Here is a 27810-nt window from a genome sequence, read left to right as displayed (position 1 = left end):
GGGCTTCCTTGTATGCCACAGAGAATTAGCATGTTGATGAATCCATGGGGGGGACTGAAGAAGCCTGTAGGCTTTGATGGAGGTTAAGGCAGGAAGGGGAATAGGATGAATGCATGTAGTAGATGGCTGCAATTGCCAATCCATAAGCCTGTCTGTGTCAGCCAGGTTGAATAGGTAAAAAGGGATGCAATAAATCAGCAATTTTCTTCCATATCGACCTATGATGCATTCCCAATGCATAGGAAGCAGTGGCCCGAGGAAAGGATAAGACATATCCCCGATCATCTACCACATCATGTATGTACCTAATTCCCAATTTCATAAGATTGTATGCCCGAACAGGTTCCTGTAAAGCAAGTGGAATGTCAAAGATGGCACTCCAATGCATACTTTCTTTCCTCATCGAGTTTGTCCCCAAGTAATTATCAGGAGCCCATTTGACCTTAGAGAGAACTTGTTTCCAATCAAGTATGAGGGCAGTAGAGAAAGGACAACCAGGTATCTTCCCTACTACAAATCTCCCAATAGCAACCTCCCAATGATCCGTAATTCAATGATCATAAGCATAAGTTCTCATGTTGACACACATGGATGCTAACATACAAGTCCATGGCTGTTGTTGACAGAAGAAAGTATGCAACATTGTAGCCTTCCTTGCAAGTACATGATATCTTATATTGAGGACATTAAGTCCACCATGCATCCTTGGGGAGCACACCATTTCCATCTTCATCAGTCTCAATGCTTTCACAGCAGTTTTTGTCTTCCATAATATCTCCATAGCTTGAGAAATAAAAGCTGAAATATCCCTGGAGGACCAATGCAGCAAGGGCAAATAGAACTGGACATAGGACATCACAATGGATTGTACTATTCTGAGCCTGACATGAAGAGGCCAAGTAGAAATCTTCCAGTATTCCAGTTTATGTTGAAGTCTTTGGAAAATCCATTTTAACTGCTGCTTTCTGGTGATATGCCATCCTATGGGATATCCCAAATGCCTGACAATATCTTTGGAATGCACCACCTGACCCGGCCAAAGAATAGAATGCCAGTCACATTGTTTCAGGGGGAGTAATTTAGATTTGTCAAAATTTATACACACACACACATGTATGTACACACACACACACACACACACACACACACACACACACACATGTATGTATATATACACACGTGTGTGTGTGTGTGTGTGTGTAATGGGAAACCGTAACAGGTTCTGCATTCTCTGGGACACTGACATACCTACCCCTCCTTCTATTGCGGTGGAAGTTGAGGGAGTGCAAGTGGACAAAAAGTATTTTGAATTGAAGTGGGGTGTGTTTGCAGGTGCTTGTTTTGCCTGTCACAAGTTTGGGCATCTAGCCTCTGAATGCCCAATGGTCCTGCATCAGCCCCCTCCAAACGCTTTGCCACCCCAGACACGGGAAAAGAATGATAATTTGCAAGTCAAGACAGCACATACAAATGGAGCAAAGAATGCAAAATCAGTCAATCAGGTGCCCGCACTTGCAGGAAAAGGAAAAGATAAAGGGAAAGAGAAGATGAAGGAAACTGTGGGGATTGATCAGGACGGTTTTAAACAACCCAAGAAGGTGGTTGTATTGAAGCAACGCCCCCTTCAATCTCGTCAATGGGATGCTTGTTCTCCCTCACCAGGACAAACTTCTACTTCAGCCTCTGCTCCTATCCTTCAAAATTGGGTGGGCGTACTGAAGAAGGGCATCCCCATATGTGATTCAGAAGAAGAGGAAAATGCTATGTCTTTCATGGGCAATGAAGGCATGCAGCCTATGCAGGCAGAGGCCTAGCCTCTCTGATGTCTGGTTCTTATCCTCACACTCTGCTGTACATACCTTTTCATGCTTCAAACACTTAAGTGCTTTACATATAATGTACAGAGCCTCTGCAATGTCTCAAAGTGGAGGCTATTATGGATATATGTACATAAAATGCAGCCAGATATTGTTTGTTTGCAAGAGCATAATCAACATTCCATGGCTGGACAACATGGTTTTTTTCACGGCTATGATATATTTTATGCTGGTACTGCTACCTATTCAGGTGTATGCATACTGGTTAGACATGAGTTGCAGCCTCAGTTGGCCTTCAATGACAATAGTGGCAGATGGATAGTAATACAATGCAATGTTAATGGTGATATTTTTGAGTTTGCATCAGTCTATGCCTCCCAGACCTCTGCCATGAGGGCTTCTTTGTGGGATTCTTTATGCAGATATCCATGGAGATCCAATGCATTCATCTGTGGGGATTTTAATAATTCCCCTCTGCCTAGAGATGATACCACTCCACGATCTCATATGCTATCATTGGAAAGGCACAAATGGGATGACATGCTTCTTTCTGTGCAGGCTGAAGATTTATGGGTACTTCTCGAAGGGTCAGTCCCTGGATATACTTTTCATCATAATGCACTTACTACGTATTGGGCAAGGCTTGACAGATGGTATTTGTTTTATCCACAACAATTTGCAGATTTTAGCCCTCATCTCCTTATAGATTTCTTATTGGGCTTGTCAGATCATGCTCCATTGTGGATGAATTTGCAGCTTGGCATGCCTCTGGATGATTTGCCATTTCTCTCTAGTAGATTATTGCATGTTAATCGGGCTTATTTCCAACATCACAACTTTCAGCAAATGATCAGATTTGCCATTCATCCTTTGCCAGTTCATGCCCAGGAGGACATGAATTATGCTTGGGACAGCTTCGTCTCTCGTATTCAGAATGTCATTAGGGACTATGGCAAATGGCATATGACAAAATGGAGGAATGAGGTTAAATGGGCAAAAAGGACAGCACAACAGTTGACTGAATTTTCTCAGTCGAGGCCACTCTCTGATTCAGAAAAGGATTCCCTTTCACATGCACAATTTAAACTTACTGTTAATGATCAGAGGGAATGCACAAATGGCAGATTAGGGCAAGAATGAAGCCCCTCATGGATAAGGGCTGCTCTTCAAAATCCTTTTTCTAGGGCTTGCATGCTACTCGAAATAAAAATTCATGTCTAAGGGTTAGGAAACTGGATGGCTCTTGGACTCACTCTTTCTCTGATCTCCAAGACGAATGCCACAATTATTTCCAGAAATTGTTTTCTGCTCCTGGTTCCCATCAAATTAAGTGACTGATGCCAGGACTGAATTTCTTCAATATGTTTCTGGAATAGTTGAAATGGATGATGCTCTTACCTTGGAGAGGCCTTTTACTGACACAGAACTTAATAATGCGTTGTTCCACCTCAGCAAATACAAGTCCCCTGGCTGGGATGGCCTTACAGTGGAATTTTATATTTCTTTTTGGGATGATTTGAAAGAGGTCCTTTTGCGAATGATCAATGTGGCCTGGCAAGAAAATCAGTTGCCGCACTCTTGGAAGCATGGTATAGTCAAGCTTGTCCCCAAAAAACATCTGTGTGATCATATATCAGATTGGAGACCTATTACTTTGATACCTGTACTTTACAAACTTATTGCCAAAATGATTGTACATAGGCTTCACAGGATACTGCATGCAGGACTTCATCCTCATCAGTATGGTTTTGTGCTGCGAAGACAAATCCATGACAATATATCCAATGCCTTGACTGCAATTGAATATGCTAAGTATTCGCATCAAGATGTGCTTATATTGCAGGTGGATATTGCTAAGGCATTTGACAATGTTCAATGGGATTTCATCTCTCAGATCATGACAAAGTTGGGCTTTGGTCCCAAGATGGCAAATGCTGTTTACTGGCTTTATTCTGGCTCTACTGCTCAGTGCATTCTTGGGCGCCATCTGTCTCGGTCATGGATATTGGGTCGATCAATTAGACAGGGCTGCCCTCTCAGTGCTCTCTTCTATGCCATTGCGACCCATCCTCTTTTGATGTATCTTGATCATCTTACAAACACAGGACAGATGACTGGTCTCAAAATCCCAGGGGCTACATCTTTTTTGGCACAAGCATATGCTGATGATTCCTTCTTCATGCCACAGAATTCTCCTCAGGAACTTCGTATGCTTATGGCCACTCTTTCTTTATATGGGTTGGCAGCGGGATTGCATGTCAATTTTGACAAATCTAAATTACTCCCCCTGAAACAATGTGATTGGCATTCTATTCTTTGGTCGGGTCAGGTGGTGCATTCCAGAGATATTGTCAGGCATTTGGGATATCCCATAGGATGGCATATCACCAGAAAGCAGCAGTTAAAATGGATTTTCCAGAGACTTCAACATAAACTGGAATACTGGAAGATTTCTACTTGGCCTCTTCATGTCAGGCTCAGAATAGTACAATCCATTGTGATGTCCTATGTCCAGTTCTATTTGCCCTTGCTGCATTGGTCCTCTAGGGATATTTCAGCTTTTATGTCTCAAGCTATGGAGATATTGTGGAAGACAAAAACTGCTGTAAAAGCATTGAGACTGATGAAGATGAAATGGTGTGCTCCCCAAGGATGCATGGTGGACTTAACGTCCTCAATATAAAATATCATGTACTTGCAAGGAAGGCTACAATGTTGCATACTTTCTTCCGTCAACAGCAGCCATGGACTTGTATGTTAGCATCCATGTGTGTCAACATGAGGACTTGTGCTTATGGTCATTGGATTACGGATCATTGGGAGGTTGTGATTGGGAGATTTGTAGGGAGGATACCTGGTTGTACTTTCTCTACTGCCCTCATACTTGACTGGAAACAAGTTCTCTCTAAGGTCAAATGGGCTCCTGATAATTGCTTGGAGACAAACTCGATGAGGAAAGAAAGTATTCATTGGAGTGCCATCTTGGACACTCCACTTGCTTTACAGGAACCTGTTCGGGCATACAATCTTATGAAATTGGGAATTAGGTACATACATGATGTGGTAGATGATCGGGGATATGTCTTATCCTTTCCCCGGGCCACTGCTACCTATGCATTGGGAATGCATCATAGGTTGATATGAAAGAAAATTGCTGATTTATTGCATCCCTTTTTACCTATTCCACCCGTGGCTGACACAGACAGGCTTATGGATTGGCAATTGCAGCCATCTACTACATGCATTCATCCTATTCCCCTTCTTGCCTTAACCTCCATCAAAGCCTACAGGCTTCTTCAGCCTGCCCCATGGATTCATCAACATGCTAATTCTCTGTGGCATATAAGGAAGCCCCTCTCATGGTGGCGGAAGAATCTCCGGATGTTGTGGAAGTGTAAAATGCCATTGAAACAAAGACTTTTTCTTTGGAGATGTTTGACAGGCACATTGTCAGTGGGGGTCATACTTGCTAAACGTCACATTGCACATTCCACATGTCTAAGATGTCAGGCTCCCTCAGAGACTGTTCTTCATCTGCTTTGGCACTGCCCTTGTTCCAGGATCCTCCTCGGGAGAATTTCAGATTTTCTTCGGCTCCGTTTCCCTAGTCACAGATTTGGGAAACATTTCTGGCTGTTTGGCAGATATATGCGGTCCTTGTCCCAATACTCACTATTTCTCTCTTGGGTGAGATATTGGGCTCTTTGGACGATTTGGACTGAGCATAATTTGGCATACTTGGGTCGGCAGAATCACCAGTCATATGAATCCTTACGAGCCTCATTGCGGCAATCCTTATATGATGCCTGCAATGAGGGTGATATGGATGCTTCTTGTTTAGAGCTTTTCTCTTTATGTTTCTGACATTTGGGATACTCTCCGCTTCGGAGACTTCCCATCTTGTAAATTTATGAGCATATAAATATACCGCACTAGATATTACCCAAAAAAAAGTGTGTGTGTGTGTGTGTGTGTGTATCATAGTCACCAAAAATTGCGTTTCCTTCATTTAAAACGTTCGAAATGTTTTTAATACCTCTTGGCCACAGAAGTTTCAAATTGTTTTTTTCACATTTTTCAACTTTTTTTTTTGGTTTTCGTTTTTGCTTGAGTAGATCCTTTTGTAGTAACCGCTTGAGTGCCCATGTATATGTGTGTGTATAAATATGTATACAATTTTTTGAAACCTGCAGTTTTTTTAAAGCGATGGATGAAACCTTTCGAAAAAATACCTTTGAAACCCTGAAACCTTTCTTGTGACTATGTTGTGGATAGTTGACCCCAATTGACAAGTGTTTCTGTCAATCATTTTGTGACAATCTCTACATGATTGCTATCAGCTGCAGCAGTTAGATCTGTCTCATCTGGATTTGTTTTTCCACTGTTTTTAGTTTTCAATATTTGTGAGACTTGTGTTGCTTTGAGGGGGTCTCTGTCTATTCATTTGACCTAATAGAAACATTGGTTTTTACAAAAAAAATTGTGTATATATAATATATATATGTATGTATGGATCAAATGTATATAAATTTTGCTTTAGCTGTAAATATAAATATGCATGCATGCATACAAATACATGTATGCATGTATATGTCTATGTGTGTGCATCGATGTATGTAGGGAGACAGAGATAAGAGCCCATTGTGTGCATTATTGGTCTTTTCAGATATTTTTTGTGAAGAAGCTATGTTGGCTTCTCATGGTGTCACACACTGACATCTTTATTTTGGTTTGGGATTGTTGGGATGGCTTCCTTTTTTGCAGAGCTTCCTCCTGAGCAGAGTAAGTCAATATAATTGCTTGACTTGCATTTCAAGTTTGTGAATGTGAAATGAAGGTCTGTCAACAAAATGTTTTGGTGGTTTGTGGAAGGACTGAAACTGAACAATGCTTAAGTAATGGTTTTGGCCTAGATGTCTTTATAGACAAGGCATGCAAAAATATAGTGCTTCTCTGCCCCTCTCTGCAATCTCTCAAAGACAGTCAATACTGTGGGCAATCTGGGCCCTTCATGACTGTGGGCTGCTAAAACTTGTAGTGTCTTTTATTTAAGGCAATGCCATCTGACTCTGATTTGGCCAAGAGCAATCTGTATAGAGTGACAATGTGTCTCCACTGGTATTGTGGTTGGTGAATGAAATGATTGGTGGAATTTTTGCAAGAACTTGAACATACATGCTGGAAGATTTACAGTTTTACTAGCTCAGTTGAGTTCCAGGATAAGGGTAGCTGAAGGATATCCTTACAGATATCTGGTTAATATTTGGGTTCCTTACCGGTTGAGTACAAGACATGAATGTGTGTAATATGACCAATCCTTGGCTTTTAAGCAAGAAATTCAAGCCCTAGCTCTATCGTAGGAAAAGAGTTGACATGGCATCGAATTAAGGATTATTGGGTCATGATCCCAACAAGCTCCCCTATTGCCGATCCCTAGGAACAAAAATGCATGCATTCTGAGACTTTAAGTCATTGGTTGCTCAATCATCTTCGCACCCATGGCCATAACAATGTAGTGATGATACATCACACGTGAAATAAAAGATTAACACGATTGAGCATATTGCTTGCCTGAGGCCTTTAGATCTTACCATCCCTCAAAGGTGATCACTGCTGCTGGATCATGAGGATGATGCCACAGGTGCACACAAAGAGGTATGTGCTAGAGTACAAGCACGAAGAATCTGCTGAACACACGGAGCGGTTAGAGAAAGCTTGACCGAATCAACAATGTTTGGATCCTTTGTCAGAACATCTCAGGGAGGAGCCTTGGGACCTCTGGAATATTAGAAATTGGTTGTTCCATTAAAATTGAAGCAGCACCCTGGACTTGTATAGAATGATGTTTCTGGTCTATGGGAAGGATAATTTCAACACTCCTCACAAAATGGTCTCCATGCGAAGACTCCCATGCTTGTGCTAAAAAACCAAGTAGCAAGTACAGACCTGCCAAGACCAAATAACATGATACACTTACCAAGAAAAGCCCAACAAGACATGATACTATGCATATAGCCAACCATGATACATGATCCCTCTTCGTACATCCATTTGGGCTACCACATCCCGTGCCTTAACTATCTCATCATCCACTTCTTGCAGGTTGTTGGTTTTCAAACTTATCGTTTCTGGGTCTTTGTCACTAGCTTGACCCCTTGAAAGATGGCAGTTTAGGTCAATACAATGGTGCAGTATGCATTAAACATATTGCGTGAATGTGTGGACTTTGCCTGGTTTTAATGCCTGTGAATGTCCACGGAACCGGGGACGCCTAGGAACCCCATGGGCTTGTGTACATGACTGTGTTCGAGGCCTAACGAGTGTTTGGTGTGGGTTTTGCATGTGGTAAGTATTACACTGGGCCCATTCTAATGTTTATAAGGTTTTATTGCTAGTGTGTGAATGCTAGGTACACAGTACAAATAATCCGGGTGGAGAATTAATAAAAAGGGCAGCCAAGTTATTATCTTGGGTGCTCCCTTTCATTAATGAAGCGTGGGCACCCCAAGCTTTCATTTATGGGTGTGTGGACACTCAAGAGGCTACCAAGTGTGTGGCACCTCCTGTCTGCGAAGTGTCACGTGGGTGTCACACACTTGGCGACACCTTGCATGGGTGGTGATATGGGCAAGAAAAGTTGACCAGCATTGGAGGAGCCCCTCACCTCTTTGCTTATCGAGCTGAACTGAAGCAAAATGGGCTGCTAGGCTGCTGCATGGCCATTTTCACACCTTCCTTTTGCCATGAAGGAGATGTACAGCTGTTGTGTATCTATTGTGCAGCTGCTGTGTACGTGCTGTATGACTGTTCTACATTGTTCAGGGATCTCTACCTTCTTATCAAGATTTTGTACTTGCTTTTCCTAGAAAGTAGTTTACTGCTGACTGCTTACTGTAGTCAACTTCTAGTAGTAGTACTGGGATTTCCAGGAACTATTGCCTTTTCTAGGAGGAACTATTGCCTTTTCTAGGAGTTGGTCGTACCTAACGAGTCACGTTCCTATCACTTCCCCGGGCAGGCAGAGGCAAAGGCGGTGAGAAAGAAAGAAAGAACGAAAGTTATATTAACGTCTACAAAAGGCCAAAATGACCTATGAGACCAAAAGGATTACATCATCATGGGTACTAAAATGAAAGAAAATGACAAAGCTAAAATTCTAAAGCTGAGATGCTAGGGCTGATCCATGTACAAAGAGCATAAGGCTCACATATCATCCTAAGATATCCCGCATGGGGTGCCACAACATGGCACTCAAAGTGGTAAAGTTGAGCTGGCGTGAAGAAGTCCTATGATGGTGTAAGATGATGGCCCTGATCCTCCTATAGTGGCATGGGCATGGGCCCCGAGAGCCTCTGGGTCTAGGTCGTCGACCTCTACATAGTTCGGTGGCTCTATCCAGTGTCACTCCTCTTTGTCGGGCTCCTACATCAGCGAGAGAGAGAGAGAGAAATGAAATGAAATGAAATGTTATATTAACGTCTTCAAAAGGCCAAAGTGACCTATGAGACCAAAGTTACAACCATGTGACATCTGATACACTGTTTGGAAAAGAAAAGAAAGAATTGAAGGTAAGTATCTAGCCACACAATACATCAGTAGGGGGCATCCGGGAGAGAGAGAGAGAGAGTTATATTAACGTCTACAGAAGACCCCAAGGGCCTATGAGACCAAAAGTAATACAATGGTACCATGGATATACTGAGCCATGGAAAACTGAAAGGAAAAGTAAAATGAAAACATCTGACAGTACATGTGATCAGCAGATGATCCTGTGTAGAGTGAGATATGATGTGATCAGCTAATGATGATACCCGCCTCGGCCATAACCGATCTGATGGTGGAGTGAATGTCAGGCCTATGTGATGGGAGCGGGACATGTCGGCGCAGAACCTCAAGAATCTGTCTCTGTGTGGTGGAGGTCCTGATGCTCTGGGTCGGGGATGTTTGGCTCGCAGAATGGATCGAGCTCTTTCGCTAAGAACTCCTCTGGGGCGTGGAGTTGGAGCGTGGGTACAGGTGGTGGGCTCTGATGTCGTAGTAGAGGAAGTGTTGTGGGCAGTGCATTCTGATGTGGATGTATGTACCACAAAGAAATCTGTGATGGCTCTCTGTGAGGTGTCATGTTGGAGCCGGGACTGTCTCTCAGCATGCTGCCTCAACACTACATCCCTGTGTCGTCTAAGCTCCATCAAGTACATGCCCAAGTACCTCTGATCCTCAAACTGTATCATCCATGTGAGTGGTCCGAATCCCTCTCGGAAGAGGCAGTGGAATCTCCCCCGTATCTCATAGTAAGTCGGGCAACTGAGCATATAATGGGCCTCATCCTCTACTGCTCCTGTGATGCATACTGTGCATGTCCTCTCCTCATGTGGGATATCCTCAGCTCTACCAGTCTCTACTCTGAGGCGGTGGGAGGATACCATGAGTTGACCGATCGTGATATGCATGGCATGTGACGTGTATTTGTATGTATCGTGGGATCTCAAAGAATCCGTCCTCGGAGAGTCTCAAGAAGTGATCTCTGTAGAACTCACACTTCTTACCAATCTCTGACGTCTTCAAAAGACCCAAAGGGTCCTTAAGACCAAAATGATGTGTACATAGTGTCCATGAAATCTCGTTATGGATGGAATAAGAAAAAGTAACAATAAAATAAAACTAAAAACTGAAAGCTAAGATCTTAGACTCTGAGATTATATAAGATGAAAAATCTAGATCCTACTATGCCAGGTATAGGGTACAATAAGTGATGGGGTATGGGAGAGCTGAATAAAAAGAGTCAATCAACCCTGTATGTCAGGCAAGGGCCCATCTAGGATGTCCATCATGGGTGATACAAGAAGGCTAGAGATGTTGATAGTCTGCTGTGAGGATGAGGCTGCTCGACGGCGGGTTAGGATCTCCTGAATGAGTTGGCGGTGGTCGGGGTCCGATGGGACGAGGGTGTCTAGCTTTGTGGAGTGTGCGTGCCCGATTTGATGTGGCTCCCATGGGCCTGCTACGCAAGGGGGCACTATGGTATAAGCTCCTGTATCCACTATGGTGGGCTCTGGTGCCTCCATATCCACCCCTCTAGGCTGGAAAAAATTGGTGATTGTAAGGTGAGAGGAGGGCTCCAGTAGGAAGAGTCCAAGGCACCCCTGATCTAGGTACTCCGTGATCCGACATAAGGGTCCAAAGCCCTCTTTGAATAGATAGTGAATGCTCCCTCTGATCTCGTAGTAGACTGGCCACTAGCAGACATAGTGCTCCTTCAACTCAACCCCCATCTGTCAGAGTCTACATATCCTGTCCTCTTTGAGTATCCACTCAGCTCTGCCAGTCTCTATCCTCAGTCTATGGGATGATACCTAAGCTAGCCAATGCCTATCCTCATAGCATGGGACATGAAGGCATTGAGATAACTTGGTCTCTGTATGAAACCATCTATGCTGTGAATCTCAAGAAATGATCTCTATAGTACTGCATCTTGGTAGGCAATGGGCCTACCGGTGTGATCCATGTGTTACGTGTGTATAGCCCTAGTAGATCATGTCGGATCACCCGGTTCTTGTTCTCATGTGTAAGCCTAATGTATGGGGAATCTGGATCATACTGAAATGGAGGGAGCCAGTCCATTTGTAATCCATGTGCCTGAAATACTATGCCATACCAAGATGAATGCTCTCCTCTGGCCGCTATCTCCTGTGATGATTGCAGTGCAAGTCGGGGAGTTGAAGTGGATCCATCTCCCTCACCTTGTGTATGTAAGTGACTATCTGGAACAGGGCCTCCATCAACACAGGAGCCGCAACAAACTCTGCCTGGATGATCTGCTGGGGAACAGATGGCTTGCTGCGTATCATCTGTGATACATCATGATTTGAGGATGCTCTATGTGCTGCCAATTTGACGGGGAAAAATGTGGTTCCAAGAAGGGAGCTGCATACATAAGTGCCGGGGTGACTAGGGTGTCAAAAAGCCAACTGTTTGTCCTCGGCTTGTGAAAATGTACCTTGAAACACTGCCTCTCTAAGAAGGCTAGAGCTGCATATCCTCTAGTGAGCCTATCCTTTGCTGCCTGTCTCGTAGAGAAGCGTGGACTCATGAAGGTAGCTCCGAGATAGACATATGAGTGCACCACCTCAACCCTACTACTCATGTAAGGGATCTGTGTACGGCCTGCAACTGGGTAGGAGGTGTGGAATACCGTAACCTTGGTTTTCCCAAGGTTGACTGAGAGCCCCTTCTGTGTGCAGAAATCTTTTCAAGTATCCATGTGTTTCTGTAGCCCTCCCCAGAATCTGCAATGAGCACAATATCATCAGCATATAAAAGGATGGAAACAAGAATACTTCCTAGAAAAGCTCCTCCGCCTCCGCTTCTGTCTCAATGAAATCTGAGATCTCATCTATGTAAATTCCAAAGAGGGTCCGATGTAGTGGGCATCCTTTTTTCACTCTGATGGTACTAGAGACCCAATGGGCCTAGAAAGAAAGAAAGAAAGTTATATTAATGGTCTTCAAAAGACGCGTAGGGCCTATGAGACCAAAAGATTACATCATAGTGTTATATCTTGCCATGGAACAAAAGAAAGAGAAAACGAAAATGAAACTGAAAATATAACTGATTAATAAAGAACGTGAAATAGCTGCTCCTAGAAACTGACATGAAAATACATCATCATCAGAGCTAGTATGATCATCCCCCCGGGCTGGGTACAGGGTTGTCTAGGATATCTAGCATGGGTGATACAATTAGATCAGATATCTGTGACATCCACTGGGTCGCAAGGGGCTGATCAGTGTCGGTGGAGCATATCCTGTATCTACAGCTGAGAGAGAGAGATAAACGTCTACAAAAGACTCGAAGGGCCTCTGAGATCATGAATAGTACAATGATACCATTGATATATAATAGTGCCATGGAAAAACTAAAAAAAGAATGTGAAAACTAAAAACTAAAACGGTGCTCTATAAGCCTCGTGATGGCAGCTGTGGCTATGGTGAGGGCATGTCATGTCGTTGGAGAATCTCATGGATCTGTCTTTGTGTGGTGGAGATCCACGGTGCTCTGGGTCGGGGGCACCTTACACGTAGGATGGAGTAGGTCTGACACTAAGGGCTCCTTTGGGATGTGAATATGGCCCATGTGTACGACTGATATGAGCTGATGTTGATGCGGCAGTGTTGGTGCAGCTGAGAGAGAATGCAAATGAAATGTACACAGTGCTCATTTGAAATGTGACCATGCATGATAGGTTCTTCGGGCGGCCTTATTGGTGTGGGTGGCTGATGTCGATGCGGCAGTGTTGGTGCAGCTGAGAGAGAATGCAAATGAAATGTACACAGTGCTCATTTGAAATGTGACCATGCATGATAGGTTCTTCGGGCGGCCTTATCGGTGTGGGTGGCTGATGTGGATGCTTGTGTTGTGAAGAAATCAGTGATGGATCTTTGGCAATCTCTTGTATGGGCTGGTCTTGTCTCTCAGAATGTCCTCTCAGTACTCCGTCTCTCTATGTTGTGTGAGCTCTATCAAGTATATCTCAGGTCCTCATACTGCAGCACCCGTGCGGGTGGCCAGAACCCCTCCCAGAAGGGGTAGGGAGAGAGAAAGAAAGAAAGAAAGATATATTAACGTCTACGAGAGGCCAAAGCCGGCCTATGAGACAAAAAATAATACAAATGTGGTCTTCCGGTCATCGGAAGAAAAGAAAGAAAAGAAAAAGTGTGATACAACTGAGAGAGAGAGAGAGAAAGAACAAAAGATATGTTAAGTGTCTACTAAAGACCCAATGGGCCTATGAGACCAAAGTGATACAATAATGCCCATGGCATATCTCATCATGGAACGGAAAATAAAATAGAACAATTCAAAACTCTCATTGGAGTGATACAAAGCTGTCCATGGAAATCTCATCATGGAATACAAGGAACATGAAACATGATAGGAGCATTGGCCCCAGATAGATGGTTGGGCTAATAAGTATGGCCAACAGGTCTCCCTTAGCAGTGTCACATGAAAAGGTAGCTCAATGGCAATGGAGCATGTCTTGGATCTGGGGTTGATGAGGGGATCGTGGCGGCTGATGTCTCGGGGGCAGGGGGTGCCATTCACACTGGTATGCAGAGGCCCGGTTTGTGGAAAGGTAGCTTTATGGTGATGGATCATGTCTTGGATCTGGAGCTGAAGAGGGGATCGTGGCGTCTCGGGGGTGGGGGCGGGGGCGCCAGTCAATCACAGGTATGCGGAGGCTCGGTCTGAGGTAACTCCTCTCAAGCGAGGTGGGTTTGTAGTAACCTGAGGTGGGTCCACGGGATCCATTGTATGGGTGCCCTCTTCCTCCTAGGTCCAGAAGAAGTTGGTGGATCATTGGTTGGCGAGGGAGGGGTCGGGGTGGCTAGGGAGGAACCTCTCTCAAGAAAGTGTCCTTGTGTCTGTGGAGCTCGAGGAGGAAGAGCCCTAGGCAATGTTGGTCCAGGAAGTCAATGATCCTACAAAGTGGCCCAAATTCCTCATGGAACAGACACTGAAACCCCCCGCGAATCTCATAGTATACTAGGCAGTGACATATGTAATACTCCTCTGTCTCAACCTTTGTGTGGCATAATCGGCAAATCCTCTCCTCCCTGGGTCCATTGTTGTCAGGTACGAAAAAACGGTACCGATATGGGACTTTTAAATTTTGAAAAATAAGTTCGATTGCGGTACGGTCCACCTAAAAAAACACTTGGAAAATAGATATTTGTACACTTTTGGCCATACTTTCAGATTTGGCACCATACCCTGAGCCCTCCTTTACTTTTTCAGTACCTAAAACAAATCATGGCACCATACTCTTCTTTACTTTTCATACTTTCAGACTGGGGGCCATACTTTCAGACTTGCCATCATACCCTCCTGTACTTTTTTAGTACCGGAAACAAATCATGGAACCATACCCTCCTTTAATTTTTGTACTTTCAAACTTGGGACCTCATGCTTTTCCTTTCCTGTGGAGTCCAAACCTCATTGCCAAAGAGAGAGAGGGAGGGAGAGCCTACGTAGTAGGCCTTAGAGACTCAAAGAGCTTGAGAGAGAGATGGGGCCCAAGCGATGAGAGAGAGAGAGCCTAGGTAGTAGATATAGAGAGCTTGAGAGCTGAGAGAGGGGGGGAGAGCCTAGGTAGTAGGCCCTATAGAGCTTGAGAGAGAGAGAGGAAAGAGAGAGATGGGGTCCAAGCGGGCTGCCTTGTTGCCTTGGTGCCTTGAGCAAAGGGCAGCTGGGGAAAAAAACGAGTCAAAAAAAAATGGGGAAAAAAAAATCTTTTTTTGATTGTATCGTACCGGTCAGGTACGAAACGGTGCGAAACTGTATGAACCGGTACGAAACGTTGTAGCGAAATTGTCATGGAAAAAAAAAACGTCCCAGACCTCGTGCTGTACCTTTGTTTCGTTTCGTACCAGTCTTTACGTCCCTGTGGTGCGGTATGCGTCCTGCAGACAACTATGCCTGGTTCTCCGTATGAGGTCCCTGGTTATGAAGACGCACTCACCTCTCCCTGTCTCCCCTTTGAGGTGGTGGGATCAAACCCTTATTTGGTTAATCGCGATTGCATGGTATGGGACATGTGAACACTCAGGTAGCCCGACTGCTAGATGAATCCATCCTTTGTGAGCCTGAGGAAGTGATCTCTATAGAAGTGCATCTTTGGTGGGTGTTCCAAAGGTGTGATCCATGTGCAGTGAGTGGGTGTAGAGGCTGAAAAAATCTAACTGGGTAACTCGGTTGGTGTCCTCGCTGGTGAAAAGGGGAGTCCAAATTGTACTAAAGGGGTGGGAGGCGGTCCATGCGGAGCCTATATCCTGAGAACCAAGTGGAAACTCGGGCGTACCATACTCTAGGGTGGCCCTTGAGTGCTAGCTGTCTTGAGGACTCCAACCAAGCCTCGAGTACCTCTGGGGATCCGTGTGACTAATGAGATGGAGGTATGTGACTGTCTGGAAAAGTGCATCCACTACCATCGGGATTGCAGTAAACTCTACCTCGATAATCTGGTATGGGACTGATGGTTTGTTGCGGATTATACGGGAGAACATCATGACCTGGAGCCTCTCAACTCGTTGCCAATCCTCATTGGATAAATTTGGCCCCAAACGGCAGCTCCATACATCAAGGTTGGTGTGAGAGGAGGGTGTCAGAAAGCCAACCCCTCGTCCTGGGCTCCTGGAAATGTGCTTGGAAGCATGTCGGTCAAGTAAAGCTCAAGGCTGCATATCCCCGTGTCACTCTGGCATGTGTTGTTGGAACCATGGTGAAGTGTGGGCCATTGAAAGTGACACCAAGGTAGACATAGGATGAGACAATCTCCACAGGATTCCCTCTGTATGTGAAGCTCAATCTGGATGTGAAGGGATGAGAGGTATTGAAGACCCTTACCTTGGTTTTACCAAGGTTAACAATGAGGTCCCGCCGAGTGCAAAAATCCTGTAAGGCATCCAAATGTCTATGAATCCCCTCGGCTGAATCTGAAATGAGAACGATGTCATCTGTATAAAGTAGTAGAGGGATCAATATGTCTACTAGTGTGGGACCAGCCCCGCCTAATCTGTCAATGAACCTCGGGATCTCATCAATGTAGAGGCCAAAAAGAGTGCGTGATATAGGGTAGCCTTGTTTCACTCCAATAGTACCTCCTAGGGCTCTCACTCATGTGGTGACGGACTCATAGAGGGCGATGATGCTCCAAACCATGTCGAATGGGACTCCTATCTCTTGTAGACGTTGTAGGAGGCCGGCTTGGGGTACAATTTCAAAAGCTTTTCTGAAATCCACATGGCAACAGAAAATCCTTTGATGTCGTGCTATGCCCTAGCATGGAGGGTGAAGATGTGGTCACTGGTCAAGGATAGAGCAGCTCCTTTGATAGCTTGCCTGTCATGAGGCTCCGCATCCCTGTCTCTCTACGAATGAACTGAGTTCTGTACATTGATCCATAGAGTTTGGCCAATGTGGGCCAATCATGATCATCCTGTAATTATTAGGATCAAGTGGATCTACGGCTTTGAGGATGGGGCTGATGGTGTAGTGGACCAAGAGGGTGGAAATCCTTTACAAAGGGCTCTATTGAACATGTAGGCTAGTAGGGGCACCAGGGTATCATCGGCATGTGAGGTGAACTCGACAAGGAGTCCCTCGTGATCTTGGGCCCGCCCATTACGTAGTCTACGGAAGACCATCCCACTCACAACCTATGCGTGAGATTACTCTTATTGTTGTCCTCCATCGAGGAGTCTGCAAAATATCGAAGGACAATGCACACTGCACAAAAAGCTTGGTTATCTCCCTTGTTGCCTCCTTCATGGCAGCCTCTTGAAACCCTACCTTCACATGCCCTTTCTTCAACAAAGGTAAAGCAGAGCTACCCCAACAGTAAAAGTGTAATAATGTTGACTTTGCATGTCACCTACTGTAGAATCTTGCTCTTCCACAATGATGACAGGCTCTCTCAAATGCTCAAGATCCACGATCTCGTCAACAGGAAGGTCTAGTTCCTTAGCCTTCCAAGCCTTAAGGCTTTCATAAATGTCCCTTGGTACGGCCTTACAATGTCCCACCCTATGGCCCTTTGTATGTGTCAAGTGTGCCTTCAACCGTGTAATGTTGCCAAGATGCACCTTTGCACAAAAAATGCACCTCCATTTTCTTGAGCCTGAGCCTACATACTTGCTCTCCCATGTGACATTGCTCCACAAGGGATCTTGTGTGCGAGGCATCTTGCAAAGTTGCAAGAGAAATACCCTATTACCTGCAATGTGAACCCCTGCATAGGTTATGGGAAAAAATCCCCATTTTAGTTGTAGGGAAAAAAGCCTGATTTTACACCCTAATAACTATTGCCAACATGGTACACCCATAGTATTTATGGGGCCATAGGCTATACCTACGCAGGCTCCAAAACGGAAAATTGGCGCAGCGATGAGACATTTTTTTGGGGGAATTTTTTTTGATAAAAAACTCTTTTCAATAAACGAAACATTTTCGAAACGTTTCGTATGGTCTGAAACGCGTTTCAAAGCTACTATGGTCCCTCACGACCTGTCTCTGGCAGCGAGGAAAAAATACCACTAAACCCTGGATATTCCATGATGCGATCCTCATAAGGGAAGTGTATGAAAGGTGCGACCAAACCTGGTGATCATGCCTCATCCCTCAAGGACAGAGTACGTCTTGAATAGGTAGCCACTTGCGGGGAGGTGAGGGTAGGAAAGTCCTCTGGAGAGAAGATCTGGGCAGTGCGGGGGTGTGGGTGGAAAATTCTCCCTCCCATTCATGAGAGAAGCCCTTTCTTCTAGGGGAAGAGGGAATGCGTTGAGATTTTCATCCCATCTCCGAGGAGTCTGCATCATGATCGGCAAGAGAGGCATACCAGTTGGACATTCCACAGGGGGGCCTGGGGCAGAAGGGGGGTTTCTGGGGTGTCTGCTGCCATCCCTAACTACCACCCAATGCTGAACAGGCTGCTTGGGTGGGGCGGCCAAAGGGGGAGAAGAAGATGAAGGCACCGGCAGGGCACGTCCTGAGGTATGTGTAAACGATTATGTGCTGGTTGATTGGGGGTTTGCAAAGGCCGTGAGTGTAATCACTCCAGTACCATGCATTTGTCGGTACCTGTACATAAGAAGTTCCTATTCTGAGATCATTGAGTTATTACTTTTGTGCTTCATCTTGATTAATCAAGGGGCATATGAGATGGTATATGTATCAATGAGCTGAAGTATTTAATCTCTTGAAATTACCTCAATTTACTGTGTGCGTGTATATAATCATGTATGCATGTGTTCATGTGCAATAAAAAACGATGTGTACTTTATGTATTTATTCCTGATCAGGACTTTCAGGAATTGTGCAGTTTCACGTACCGTATGCAGCGTGCGTGAACATCCTTAGCCACTATGATCCCTAAGCCTGAGGCTAGACCAAACCCTATTTGTGATTCCTGACCCAAGGTCACATATCCCATACCACCACAACCCTCCTCTCAGGTGTTAGGCTTGAGACTGTTATGGGCTTGTTCCAGGTCCCGGCTTCCCATGAGTTCCTCCAACATAGAGTTTTCATTGAGAGCGCTCAACTCATTTATATAATTCAGTTAAGTGAGGCGCCCTTAACTCATGATCAATTCACACAGAGGCATTAACTTGTAGTTAAATGATACTCAAAAAGTGTTTTAAATCCATCATTAGAGCCACCAACTAACATTAGGCTAACCTCATTATTAGAGCTAAATTAGTACGTGTTTTGGGGACATAGTTTTGAGGTTGTATGTGTTTTGTTGGCAAATGCACTTGATATACTGACACACGTACTTATTAGACAATTGAGTGTTATCATGATATTTTTAAAACCATACAGCTCACAAGCATTTTGTTGACAGGCACACCATTCTGGAGACTTGTTATGAAGCAATTTGACGATTTCCTAGTAAAGATCTTGATTGTTGCGGCAGCTGTGTCTTTTCTTTTGGCTCTCATTAACGGGGAAACTGGTTTAAGTGCTTTTCTAGAACCAGCTGTGCGTTTTATAACCTTTTGTTCTTTTTTCAATTTTCTTTTTATTTATTGTGTGAATAACATTTCTTTTGATTTGTGTTTGGGTTAAAAGTGTTTTGTTTCATAATGAATATCCTTTTAGGATGAGAAGGTTGGCAATGAGTATATGGGTTGTAGAGGCAAGTTTAATTAACTCTACATAAAGCTAACTGGCTGGCCCTGCATGTCTTGCCAGGTTATTTTGATGATCTTGGCTGCCAATGCAGCTGTTGGTGTGATAACTGAGACCAATGCAGAAAAAGCACTCCATGTATGCCTATCTGCCTGCTTGTGTTCATGACAAAGAGGGCTATGTTGTATGATAATCTTTTTTGAATTTTTTTCCGTTTTTAGTGTGTGGTGTGTGCGCGTGCATGCGTGTGGGAGGAGGGAAGTGGGAGGGGGGAGCATCAACAGAAGGGGATTTCATAGGACTAGAGTAGCTTTATTTGAGCTGGGTAATACTTTCTTTTGCTTACAGCTGTGCATGCTGGTGTGGATCATTGATCCAAGCTTTCCTTGAAAAGTAATGAAGCGTGTTGTGTTCAAATTTATGGTATTGTATTTTTTGATTAAGCTTGGACCCTTGGGAATTCACCATAGGCAACTTTTCATGCTAGCTAGACAGTTTAAATCCTTTTTTTTTCGCTATTTACACACACACACACACACACACACACACACACACACACACATTTTTTTTTTGTAATATCCAGTGCAGTATATTTATATGCTCAGAAGCTTACAAGGTGGGAAGTCTCCATCCCCGATGTCAGAAACATAAACAGAAAAGCTCTATGCAAGAAGCATCCATATCACCCTCATGGTAGGCATCATATAAGGATTGCCGCAATGAGGCTCGGAAGGATTCATATGACTGATGATTCTGCTGACCCATGTATGCCAAATTATGCTCACTCCAAATTGTCCAAAGGGCCCAATATCTCACCCAAGAAAGAAAAAGTGAGTATTGAGACAAAGACCGCATAAATCTACCAAAAAGCCAGAAATGTTTCCCGAAGCTATGACTCGGGAAACGGAGCCGAAGAAAGTCTGAAATTCTCCCGAGGAGGATCCTGGAACAAGGGCAGTGTCAGAGTAAATGAGGAACAGTCTCCAAGGGAGCTTGACATTTAGACATGTAGATGGTGCAATGTGTTGTTTAGCTAGTGTGACCCGCACTGACAATGTGCATGTCAAACATCTCCAAAGAAAAAGTCTTTGTTTCAATGGTATTTTACACTTCCACAACATCCAGAGATTCTTCCGCCACCACGAGAGGGGCTTCCTTATGTGCCACAGAGAATTAGCATATTGCTGAATCCATGGGGCAGGCTGAAGAAGGCTGTAGGCTTTGATGGAGGTCAAGGCAGGAAGAGAAATAGGATGGGAGTGTGTAGTAGATGGCTGCAATTGCCAATCCATAAGCCTGTCTGTATCAGCCATAGGTGGAACAGGTAGAAAGGGACGTAATAAATCAGCAATTTTTTTCCATATAGACCTATGATGCATTCCCAATGCATATGAAGCAGTGGCCTGAGGAAAGGATAAGACATATCCCCGATCATCTACCACATCATGTATGTACCTAATTCCCAATTTCATAAGATTGTATGCCCGAACAGGTTCCTGTAAAGCAAGTGGAATGTCAAAGATGGCACTCCAATGAATACTTTCTTTCCTCATGGAGTTTGTCCCCAAAAAATTATCAGGAGTCCATTTGACCTTAGAGAGAACTTGTTTCCAGTCAAGTATCAGAGCAGTAGAGAAAGGACAACTAGGTATCCTCCCTACAAATCTCCCAATGACAACCTCCCAATGATCCGTAATCCAATGACCATAAGCACAAGTCCTCATGTTGACACACATGGATGCTAACATACAAGTCCATGGCTGTTGTTGGCGGAAGAAAGTATGCAACATAGTGGCCTTCCTTGCAAGCACATGATATCTTATATTGAGAACATTAAGCCCACCATGCATCTTTGGGAAGCACACCATTTCCATCTTCATCAATCTCAATGCTTTGACAGCAGTTTTAGTCTTCCATAAAATCTCCATAGCTTGGGACATAAAAGCTGAAATATCCCTGGAGGACCAATGCAGTAAAGGCAAATAGAATTGAACATAGGACATGACAATGGATTGTACTATTCTGAGCCTGACATGAAGAGGCCAAGTAGAAATCTTCCAGTATTCCAGTTTATGTTGAAGTCTTTGGAAAATCCATTTTAGCTGCTGCTTTCTGGTGATATGCCATCCTATGGGATATCCCAAATGCCTGACAACATCTCTGGAATGCACCACCTGACTAGGCCAAAGAATAGAATGCTAGTCACATTGTTTCAGGGGAAGTAATTTGGATTTGTTAAAATTAACACGCAATCCCGCTGCCAAACCATATAATGATAGAGTGGCCATAAGCATGCAAAGTTCCTAAGGAGAATTCTGTGGCATGAAGAAGGAATCATCAGCATATGCTTGTGCCAAAAAAGATGTAGCCCCTGGGATTTTAAGACCAGTCATCTGTCCCGTGTTTGTTAAATGATCAAGATACATCAAAAGAGGATGGGTGGCAATTACGTAGAAGAGAGCACTAAGAGGGCAGCCCTGTCTAAGTGATCGACCCGATATCCATGACCGAGAGAGATGGTCCCCAAGAATGCACTGAGTAGTGGAGCCAGAATAAAGCCAATAAACAGCATTTGCCATCTTGGGACCAAAGCCCAACTTTATCATGATCTGAGAGATAAAATCCCATTGAACATTGTCAAATGCCTTAGCAATATCCACCTGCAATATAAGCACATCTTGATGCGAATACTTAGCATATTCAATTGCAATCAAGGCATTGGATATATTGTCATGGATATATTGTCATGGATTTGTCTTCGCGGGACAAACCGATACTGATGAGGATGAAGGCCTGCATGCAGTATTCTCTGAAGCCTATGCACAATCATCTTGGCAATAAGTTTGTAAAGTACAGGCATCAAAGTAATAGCCCTCCAATCCGATATATGATCACACAGATGTTTTTTGGGCACAAGCTTGACTATACCATGCTTCCAAGAGTGCGGCAACTGATTTTCTTGCCAGGCAACATTAATCATTCGCAAGAGGACCTCTTTCAAATCATCCCAAAAAGTTATATAAAATTCCACCGTAAGGCCGTCCCAGCCAGGGGACTTGCATTTGCTGAGGTGGAACAATGCATTATCAATTTCTGTGTCAGTGAAAGGCCTCTCCAAGGTAAGAGCATCATCCAGGTCAATTATTCCAGAAACATATTGAAGAAATTCAATTCTGGCTTCAGTCACTTGATTTGATGGGGAAGCGGGAGCTGAGAACAATTTCTGGAAATAATTGTGACATTCGTCTTGGAGATCAGAGAAAGAGTGAGTCGAAGAGCCATGCAGTTTCCTGACCCTTAGACATGAATTTTTCTTTCGAGTAGCATGCAAGCCCTGGAAAAAGGCTTTTGATGAGCATCCCTTATCCATAAGGGGCTTCATTCTTGCCCTAATCTGCCATTTGTGCAATTTCCTCTGATCATTAACAGCAAGCTTAGATTGAGCATGTGAGAGGGAATCCTTTTCTGAATCAGAGAGTGGCATTGACTGAGAAAATTCAGTCAATTGTTGTGCTGTCCTTTTTGCCCATTTTACCTCATTCCTCCATTCTGTCATATGCCATTTGCCATATTCACTAATGACATTCTGCATACGAGAGACGAAACTGTCCCGAGCATAATTCATGTCCTCTTGTGCATGCAATGACAAGGGATGAATGGCAAATCTGATCATCTGCTGAAAGTACTGCTGTTGAAAATAAGCCCGATTAACATGCAATAATCTACTGGAGAAGAGTGGCAAATCGTCCAGTGGCATGCCAAGCTGCAAATTCATCCACAATGGAGCATGATCTGATAAGCCCAATGAGAAATCTATAAGGAGATGAGGGCTAAAATCTGCAAATTGTTGTGGATAAAACAAATACCATCTATCAAGCCTTGCCCAATATGTAGTAAGTGCATTATGATGAAAGGTATATCCAGGGACTGAGCCTTGGAGAAGTACCCATAAATCTTCAGCGTGCACTGAGAGAAGCATGTCATCCCATTTCTGTCTCTCCAATGATAGCATATGAGAACGTGAAGTGGTGTTATCTCTAGGCAGAGGGGAGTTATTAAAATCCCCACAGATGAATGCATTGGATCTCCATGGATATCTGCATATAGAATCCCACAATGAAGCCCTCATGGCAGAGGTCTGGGAGGCATATACTGATGCAAACTCAAGAGTATCCCCATTGACATTGCATTGTATGACTATCCATCTACCACTGCTGTCATTGAAGGCCAAATGAGGCTCCAACTCATGTCTAACCAGTATGCATACACCTGAATAGGTACCGGTACCAGCATAATATATATCATAGCCGCTGAAAAAAGCATGATGTCCTGCCATGGAGTGTTGATTATGCTCTTGCAAACAAACTATATCTGGCTGCATTTTATGTACATAATTCCATAAAAGTCTCGACTTTGAGGCATTGCAGAGGCTCTGTACATTGTATGTAAAGCACTTAAGTGTTTGAAGCATGAGAGAGGTATGTACAATAGAAGTAAGGATAAGAACTAAACATCAGAGGACTAGGCCTCTGCTTGCATAGGCTGCATGTCTTCATTACTCATGACAGACATAGCATTTTCCACCTCCTCTGAATCACAAATGGGGATGCCCTTCTTCAAAACCCCCACCCAATTTTGAAGGACAGGAGCAGAGGCTGAAGTAGAAGTTTGTCCTGGTAAGGGAGAAGAAGCGTCCCATTGACGAGATTGAAGGGGGCATTGCTTCAATGCAACCACCTTCTTGGGCTGTTGAAAACCGTCCTGTGATCAATCCCCACAAGTTCCTTCATTTTCTCTTTCCCTTTATCTTTTCCTTTTCTTGCAAGTGATTGCAACTGATTGACTGATTTTGTATTCTTTGCTCCATTTGTATTTGCTGTCTTGGCTTGCAAATTCTCATTCTTCTCCCGTGTTTGGGGTGGCAAGGCATTTGGGGGGGGCTGATGCAAAACCATTGGGCATTCAGAGGCAAGATGCCCAAACTTGTGACAGGCAAAACATGCACCTGCAAATACTCCCCACTTCAATTCAAAATGCTTTTTGCCCAAATTAACTCCCTCAACTTCCACTGCAATAGAAGGAGGGGTAGTGTCCCAGAGAATGTAGAACCTGTTACGGTTTCCCATGGGGCAGGGAGGACAAATGACCTGTCCTAAGGAAGCACCCAGGTCAGGCAACTCCTCACGCATATAGTCCGGGAAGTTAGCAACCTCAACCCATACAGGGCAGTGATGCCGTATAAGACTCTGATTTTCCTTATTTGGGGACCAGGGCATAGCATGTACCATTTGCCTCCCATAAAATAGGGGAGAGAATTCAAGAAGCCTCTGCTTGCATGAAGCATCTGATAAATGCACCTCATAAAAGCCTCTGGAAGCCAAATACACTCCCTCCACAACACTCCCTCCACAAAGCATCCTCCAAGGATGGACTTAATCCACTGGGCTACATCACTGGCTGCGGGGATTCTTCCTCTGGAATCTGTTTGCCCCATTCCTGTCGTGACTGCTGAAAGTCATCCTTCAAGGTATCAAACACATATTGAGCTTCCAGGGTAAATCCATCATCTATTAAAGATGACTCTGATAGGCGGCGCTTGGCATCCATTGACCTATCTTTTCGGGCATATGTACAAACTTCCAAACCCGAGGCCATTATTGAAGCAGTTAAAGGAAAGAGCAGAAAAGCTGTTGAAGTTTACAGAGAAAGGGCAGGAGAAAACCTGTCGAAATACAGGCAAGGAAAGAGCAGAAAGGCTGTCGAAGTTTACAGAGAAGGAGCAGAAAAAAAGTGTCAAAGTACAGGCCAATAGCGACTGAAAGGAGTTAAGAAGTTACGTAAGCAGGAAGAGGCAGAAACAGCACAGTACGGCTAAAAGTTTGCAGGGAGGAAGAAAAGAAAGCTGCGAAGGAAACTACGAAGGGGAAGGAAAGAGACGGGCAGAGAGCAGCTGGAATCGCGCGCAGCAGGGGTCACGAAGCAGGCAGTTCCGGCAATCTGGAAGATGTGGGATGCACCCAGGAGGCGGAATTGACTGCGCAAGGGCTTTAGCAGGGCGCGATGGCGTCAGGGCTCAGCAGGGGTCTCTCTCTCTCAACACACACACCTGTTCTCTCTAACACACACACACACACACACACACACACACATGCATACAAACACACATACATATATATGTGTGTGTGTGTGTGTGTGTGACATATATATTATATGCACACACCTTTTTTTTTGGGTAATACCCAGTGCAATATATTTATATGCTCATAAATTTATTATCACATACACACACACACACACACACACACACACATACATATAGATAACACACACACACACACACACACACACAAACACACACAAACACACTTTTTTTTTCTGGTAAAAACAGTCTGTATTAATGGACAGAGTGAAGCCTTGAAAGAGGTATCTTCACTATCATCAAAAAACAATTCAAGCTGAGCTTAATCAATCTGTTGTAGCTGATAGTTGTCATGCCAAGATTGTCGTAAAGATTGATGGAAGTAGAAATAATTATCAATCTTTGACTAATAGAAAACCATTTGATTGCGGGCAATCCATATAGTCCATAGTGCCAGCCAGGCAATAAAGGAAGCATATTTATCCATTCTTGTGCATATTTCCAGAACATCCAAAAGATATTTCTAGAACATCCAAAAGTTTTTGGAGAATGTGATCCCAAGAAATCTTACCACAAGTAAATGAGAAAGTCTTCACAGAAAAGGTCTACTGTCTGGACATAACCAAAATAAATGTGGCACTGTTTCTTTTTGATGCTGACAAGAAGGGCATTTAGCAGATGCACAATGCTTGTTTTCCGAAAATTCTCCAATGGGGCCAGCAATACATCTCCACTTGAAATCTTTTTGCTCCTAAGGTAAATTGCTGTCCTAGATCTTATGCAAATTTTACTTCCACCATTTTGCGGTTTGATGGATTCCCCAAAGATGATTGGAATCAATCGATTCAATCTAGGAACAGTGAACTGTGATAAAGGGACTTTAGGAAATGGCCATGTTCCATGCTTTGCAAAGTCTAGTCTTCAAGCCGCCCTTCAATAGGGTCATCCAATAACTCACCAAATGGCTGTAGTTGCTTTCTAATTAGTGTCCAAGCTGGTCTGCAATGCATGCCCAAATGCGAACGTTGTTGTGCTTTTGGAAAAGACATTACTCTTTCCTCATTGGTGATGACATCTCGACACAAGTAGATACCCTTTGTGGACAGGAAGTATGCCTTTCTTGGAAAACGCAAAGCAAGTGGACAATCAAATGCTCGACTCCAATGTAGACTTTCTTGTCGTAGAGAATTTCCTATCTCTAAGGGTATGCTCACCAATGAAGATACTATAGAATCTTTTGAAATCTTTAACGAGTTGAGTAGAATAAGGGTATTTGACAATTTTGTCAGTCACATGGCGTACCAAAATCTCCCAAGGAGTGAGATCCCATTTACCAAAAGAGTCAACTTTAAAGTTTTGACACATGTTCGAGATCATCAAAGTCCATGGTTGACTCTATGCAAAGTATGTGGAAAGCATAGTGCTTTTTCTGGCTAAGACATGATAATGAATATTGAGAATATTCACCCCACCATGCATTTTGGGGGAGCATATATAATCAGAAGTCAGCAGACGCAGGCCTTTTTTCTGGTTAGAAGTCTTCCAAAAGACTTCCATCGCTTGGGACATAAAAGAATTAAGCTGCGTTTTTGTCCACACCAAGAGTGGAAGGAAAAATTGTATGTATGCCATAAGGATTGATTGCACAATTCCGAGGCGAACATGCAAAGGCCATGTAGGTAATTACCAGTAATCGAGCTTCACATGAATTTTGTACATAATGCAATGTCTGGCATCTTCAGAAGAAATATTCTAGTCCAATGGATAACCCAAATGGTGCACTATCTCAGAGGTTGGCATATAATTCTTGGCCACAAGAGAGCATGCCAATCTGCTTGTTTGAGAGGTAGTAAAGTAGACTTCTGGAAGTCGATAAAAAGCCTTGGTGCTTCTCCAAACAAATGTAATGCTTGCATGAGACATTGTAGATCCTCTCTCATGTTTTTTGGGAAAAAAAAAGAGTCATTAGCATAGGCTAGCATACAACAATGCATTCAAAGGGCATCCTTGCCTTACTGAGCGGCCCAATATCCTTTGAGAAGACAATCGTTTTCCTAGGATACATCGAGTTGTGCTATCTATATACAGCTAGTAAATAACATGCTGCATTTTAGTGCCAAAACCCAGCTTTTGCATAACTGTAGAAATTTAATCCCACTGAATCTT

At 43.8% G+C, this 27810-nt stretch overlaps 1 protein-coding gene across 2 annotated transcripts in view; it reads left to right on the top strand.

The window, feature by feature from the left end:
* The window catches only part of LOC147638127 (calcium-transporting ATPase 3, endoplasmic reticulum-type-like), a 156635-nt gene that overhangs the window by 20919 nt on the left and 107906 nt on the right, over positions 1–27810 (top strand). For both annotated transcript variants that reach the window (XM_086798040.1, XM_086798039.1), the window contains exons 4-6: positions 6582–6599; positions 19219–19355; positions 19569–19643. In XM_086798040.1, coding sequence (XP_086654166.1) covers positions 6582–6599; positions 19219–19355; positions 19569–19643 — 230 coding nt within the window. The remainder of the gene's footprint in view (positions 1–6581; positions 6600–19218; positions 19356–19568; positions 19644–27810) is intronic.

This window comes from Cibotium barometz, chromosome 5, assembly GCF_041138505.1.
Source record: "Cibotium barometz isolate CiBa-2024 chromosome 5, ASM4113850v1, whole genome shotgun sequence".
In the NCBI taxonomy this organism is placed as follows: Eukaryota; Viridiplantae; Streptophyta; class Polypodiopsida; order Cyatheales; family Cibotiaceae; genus Cibotium; species Cibotium barometz.
Note: the sequence above shows the minus strand (reverse complement) of the source record. Positions and strands in the feature narration are given on the sequence as shown.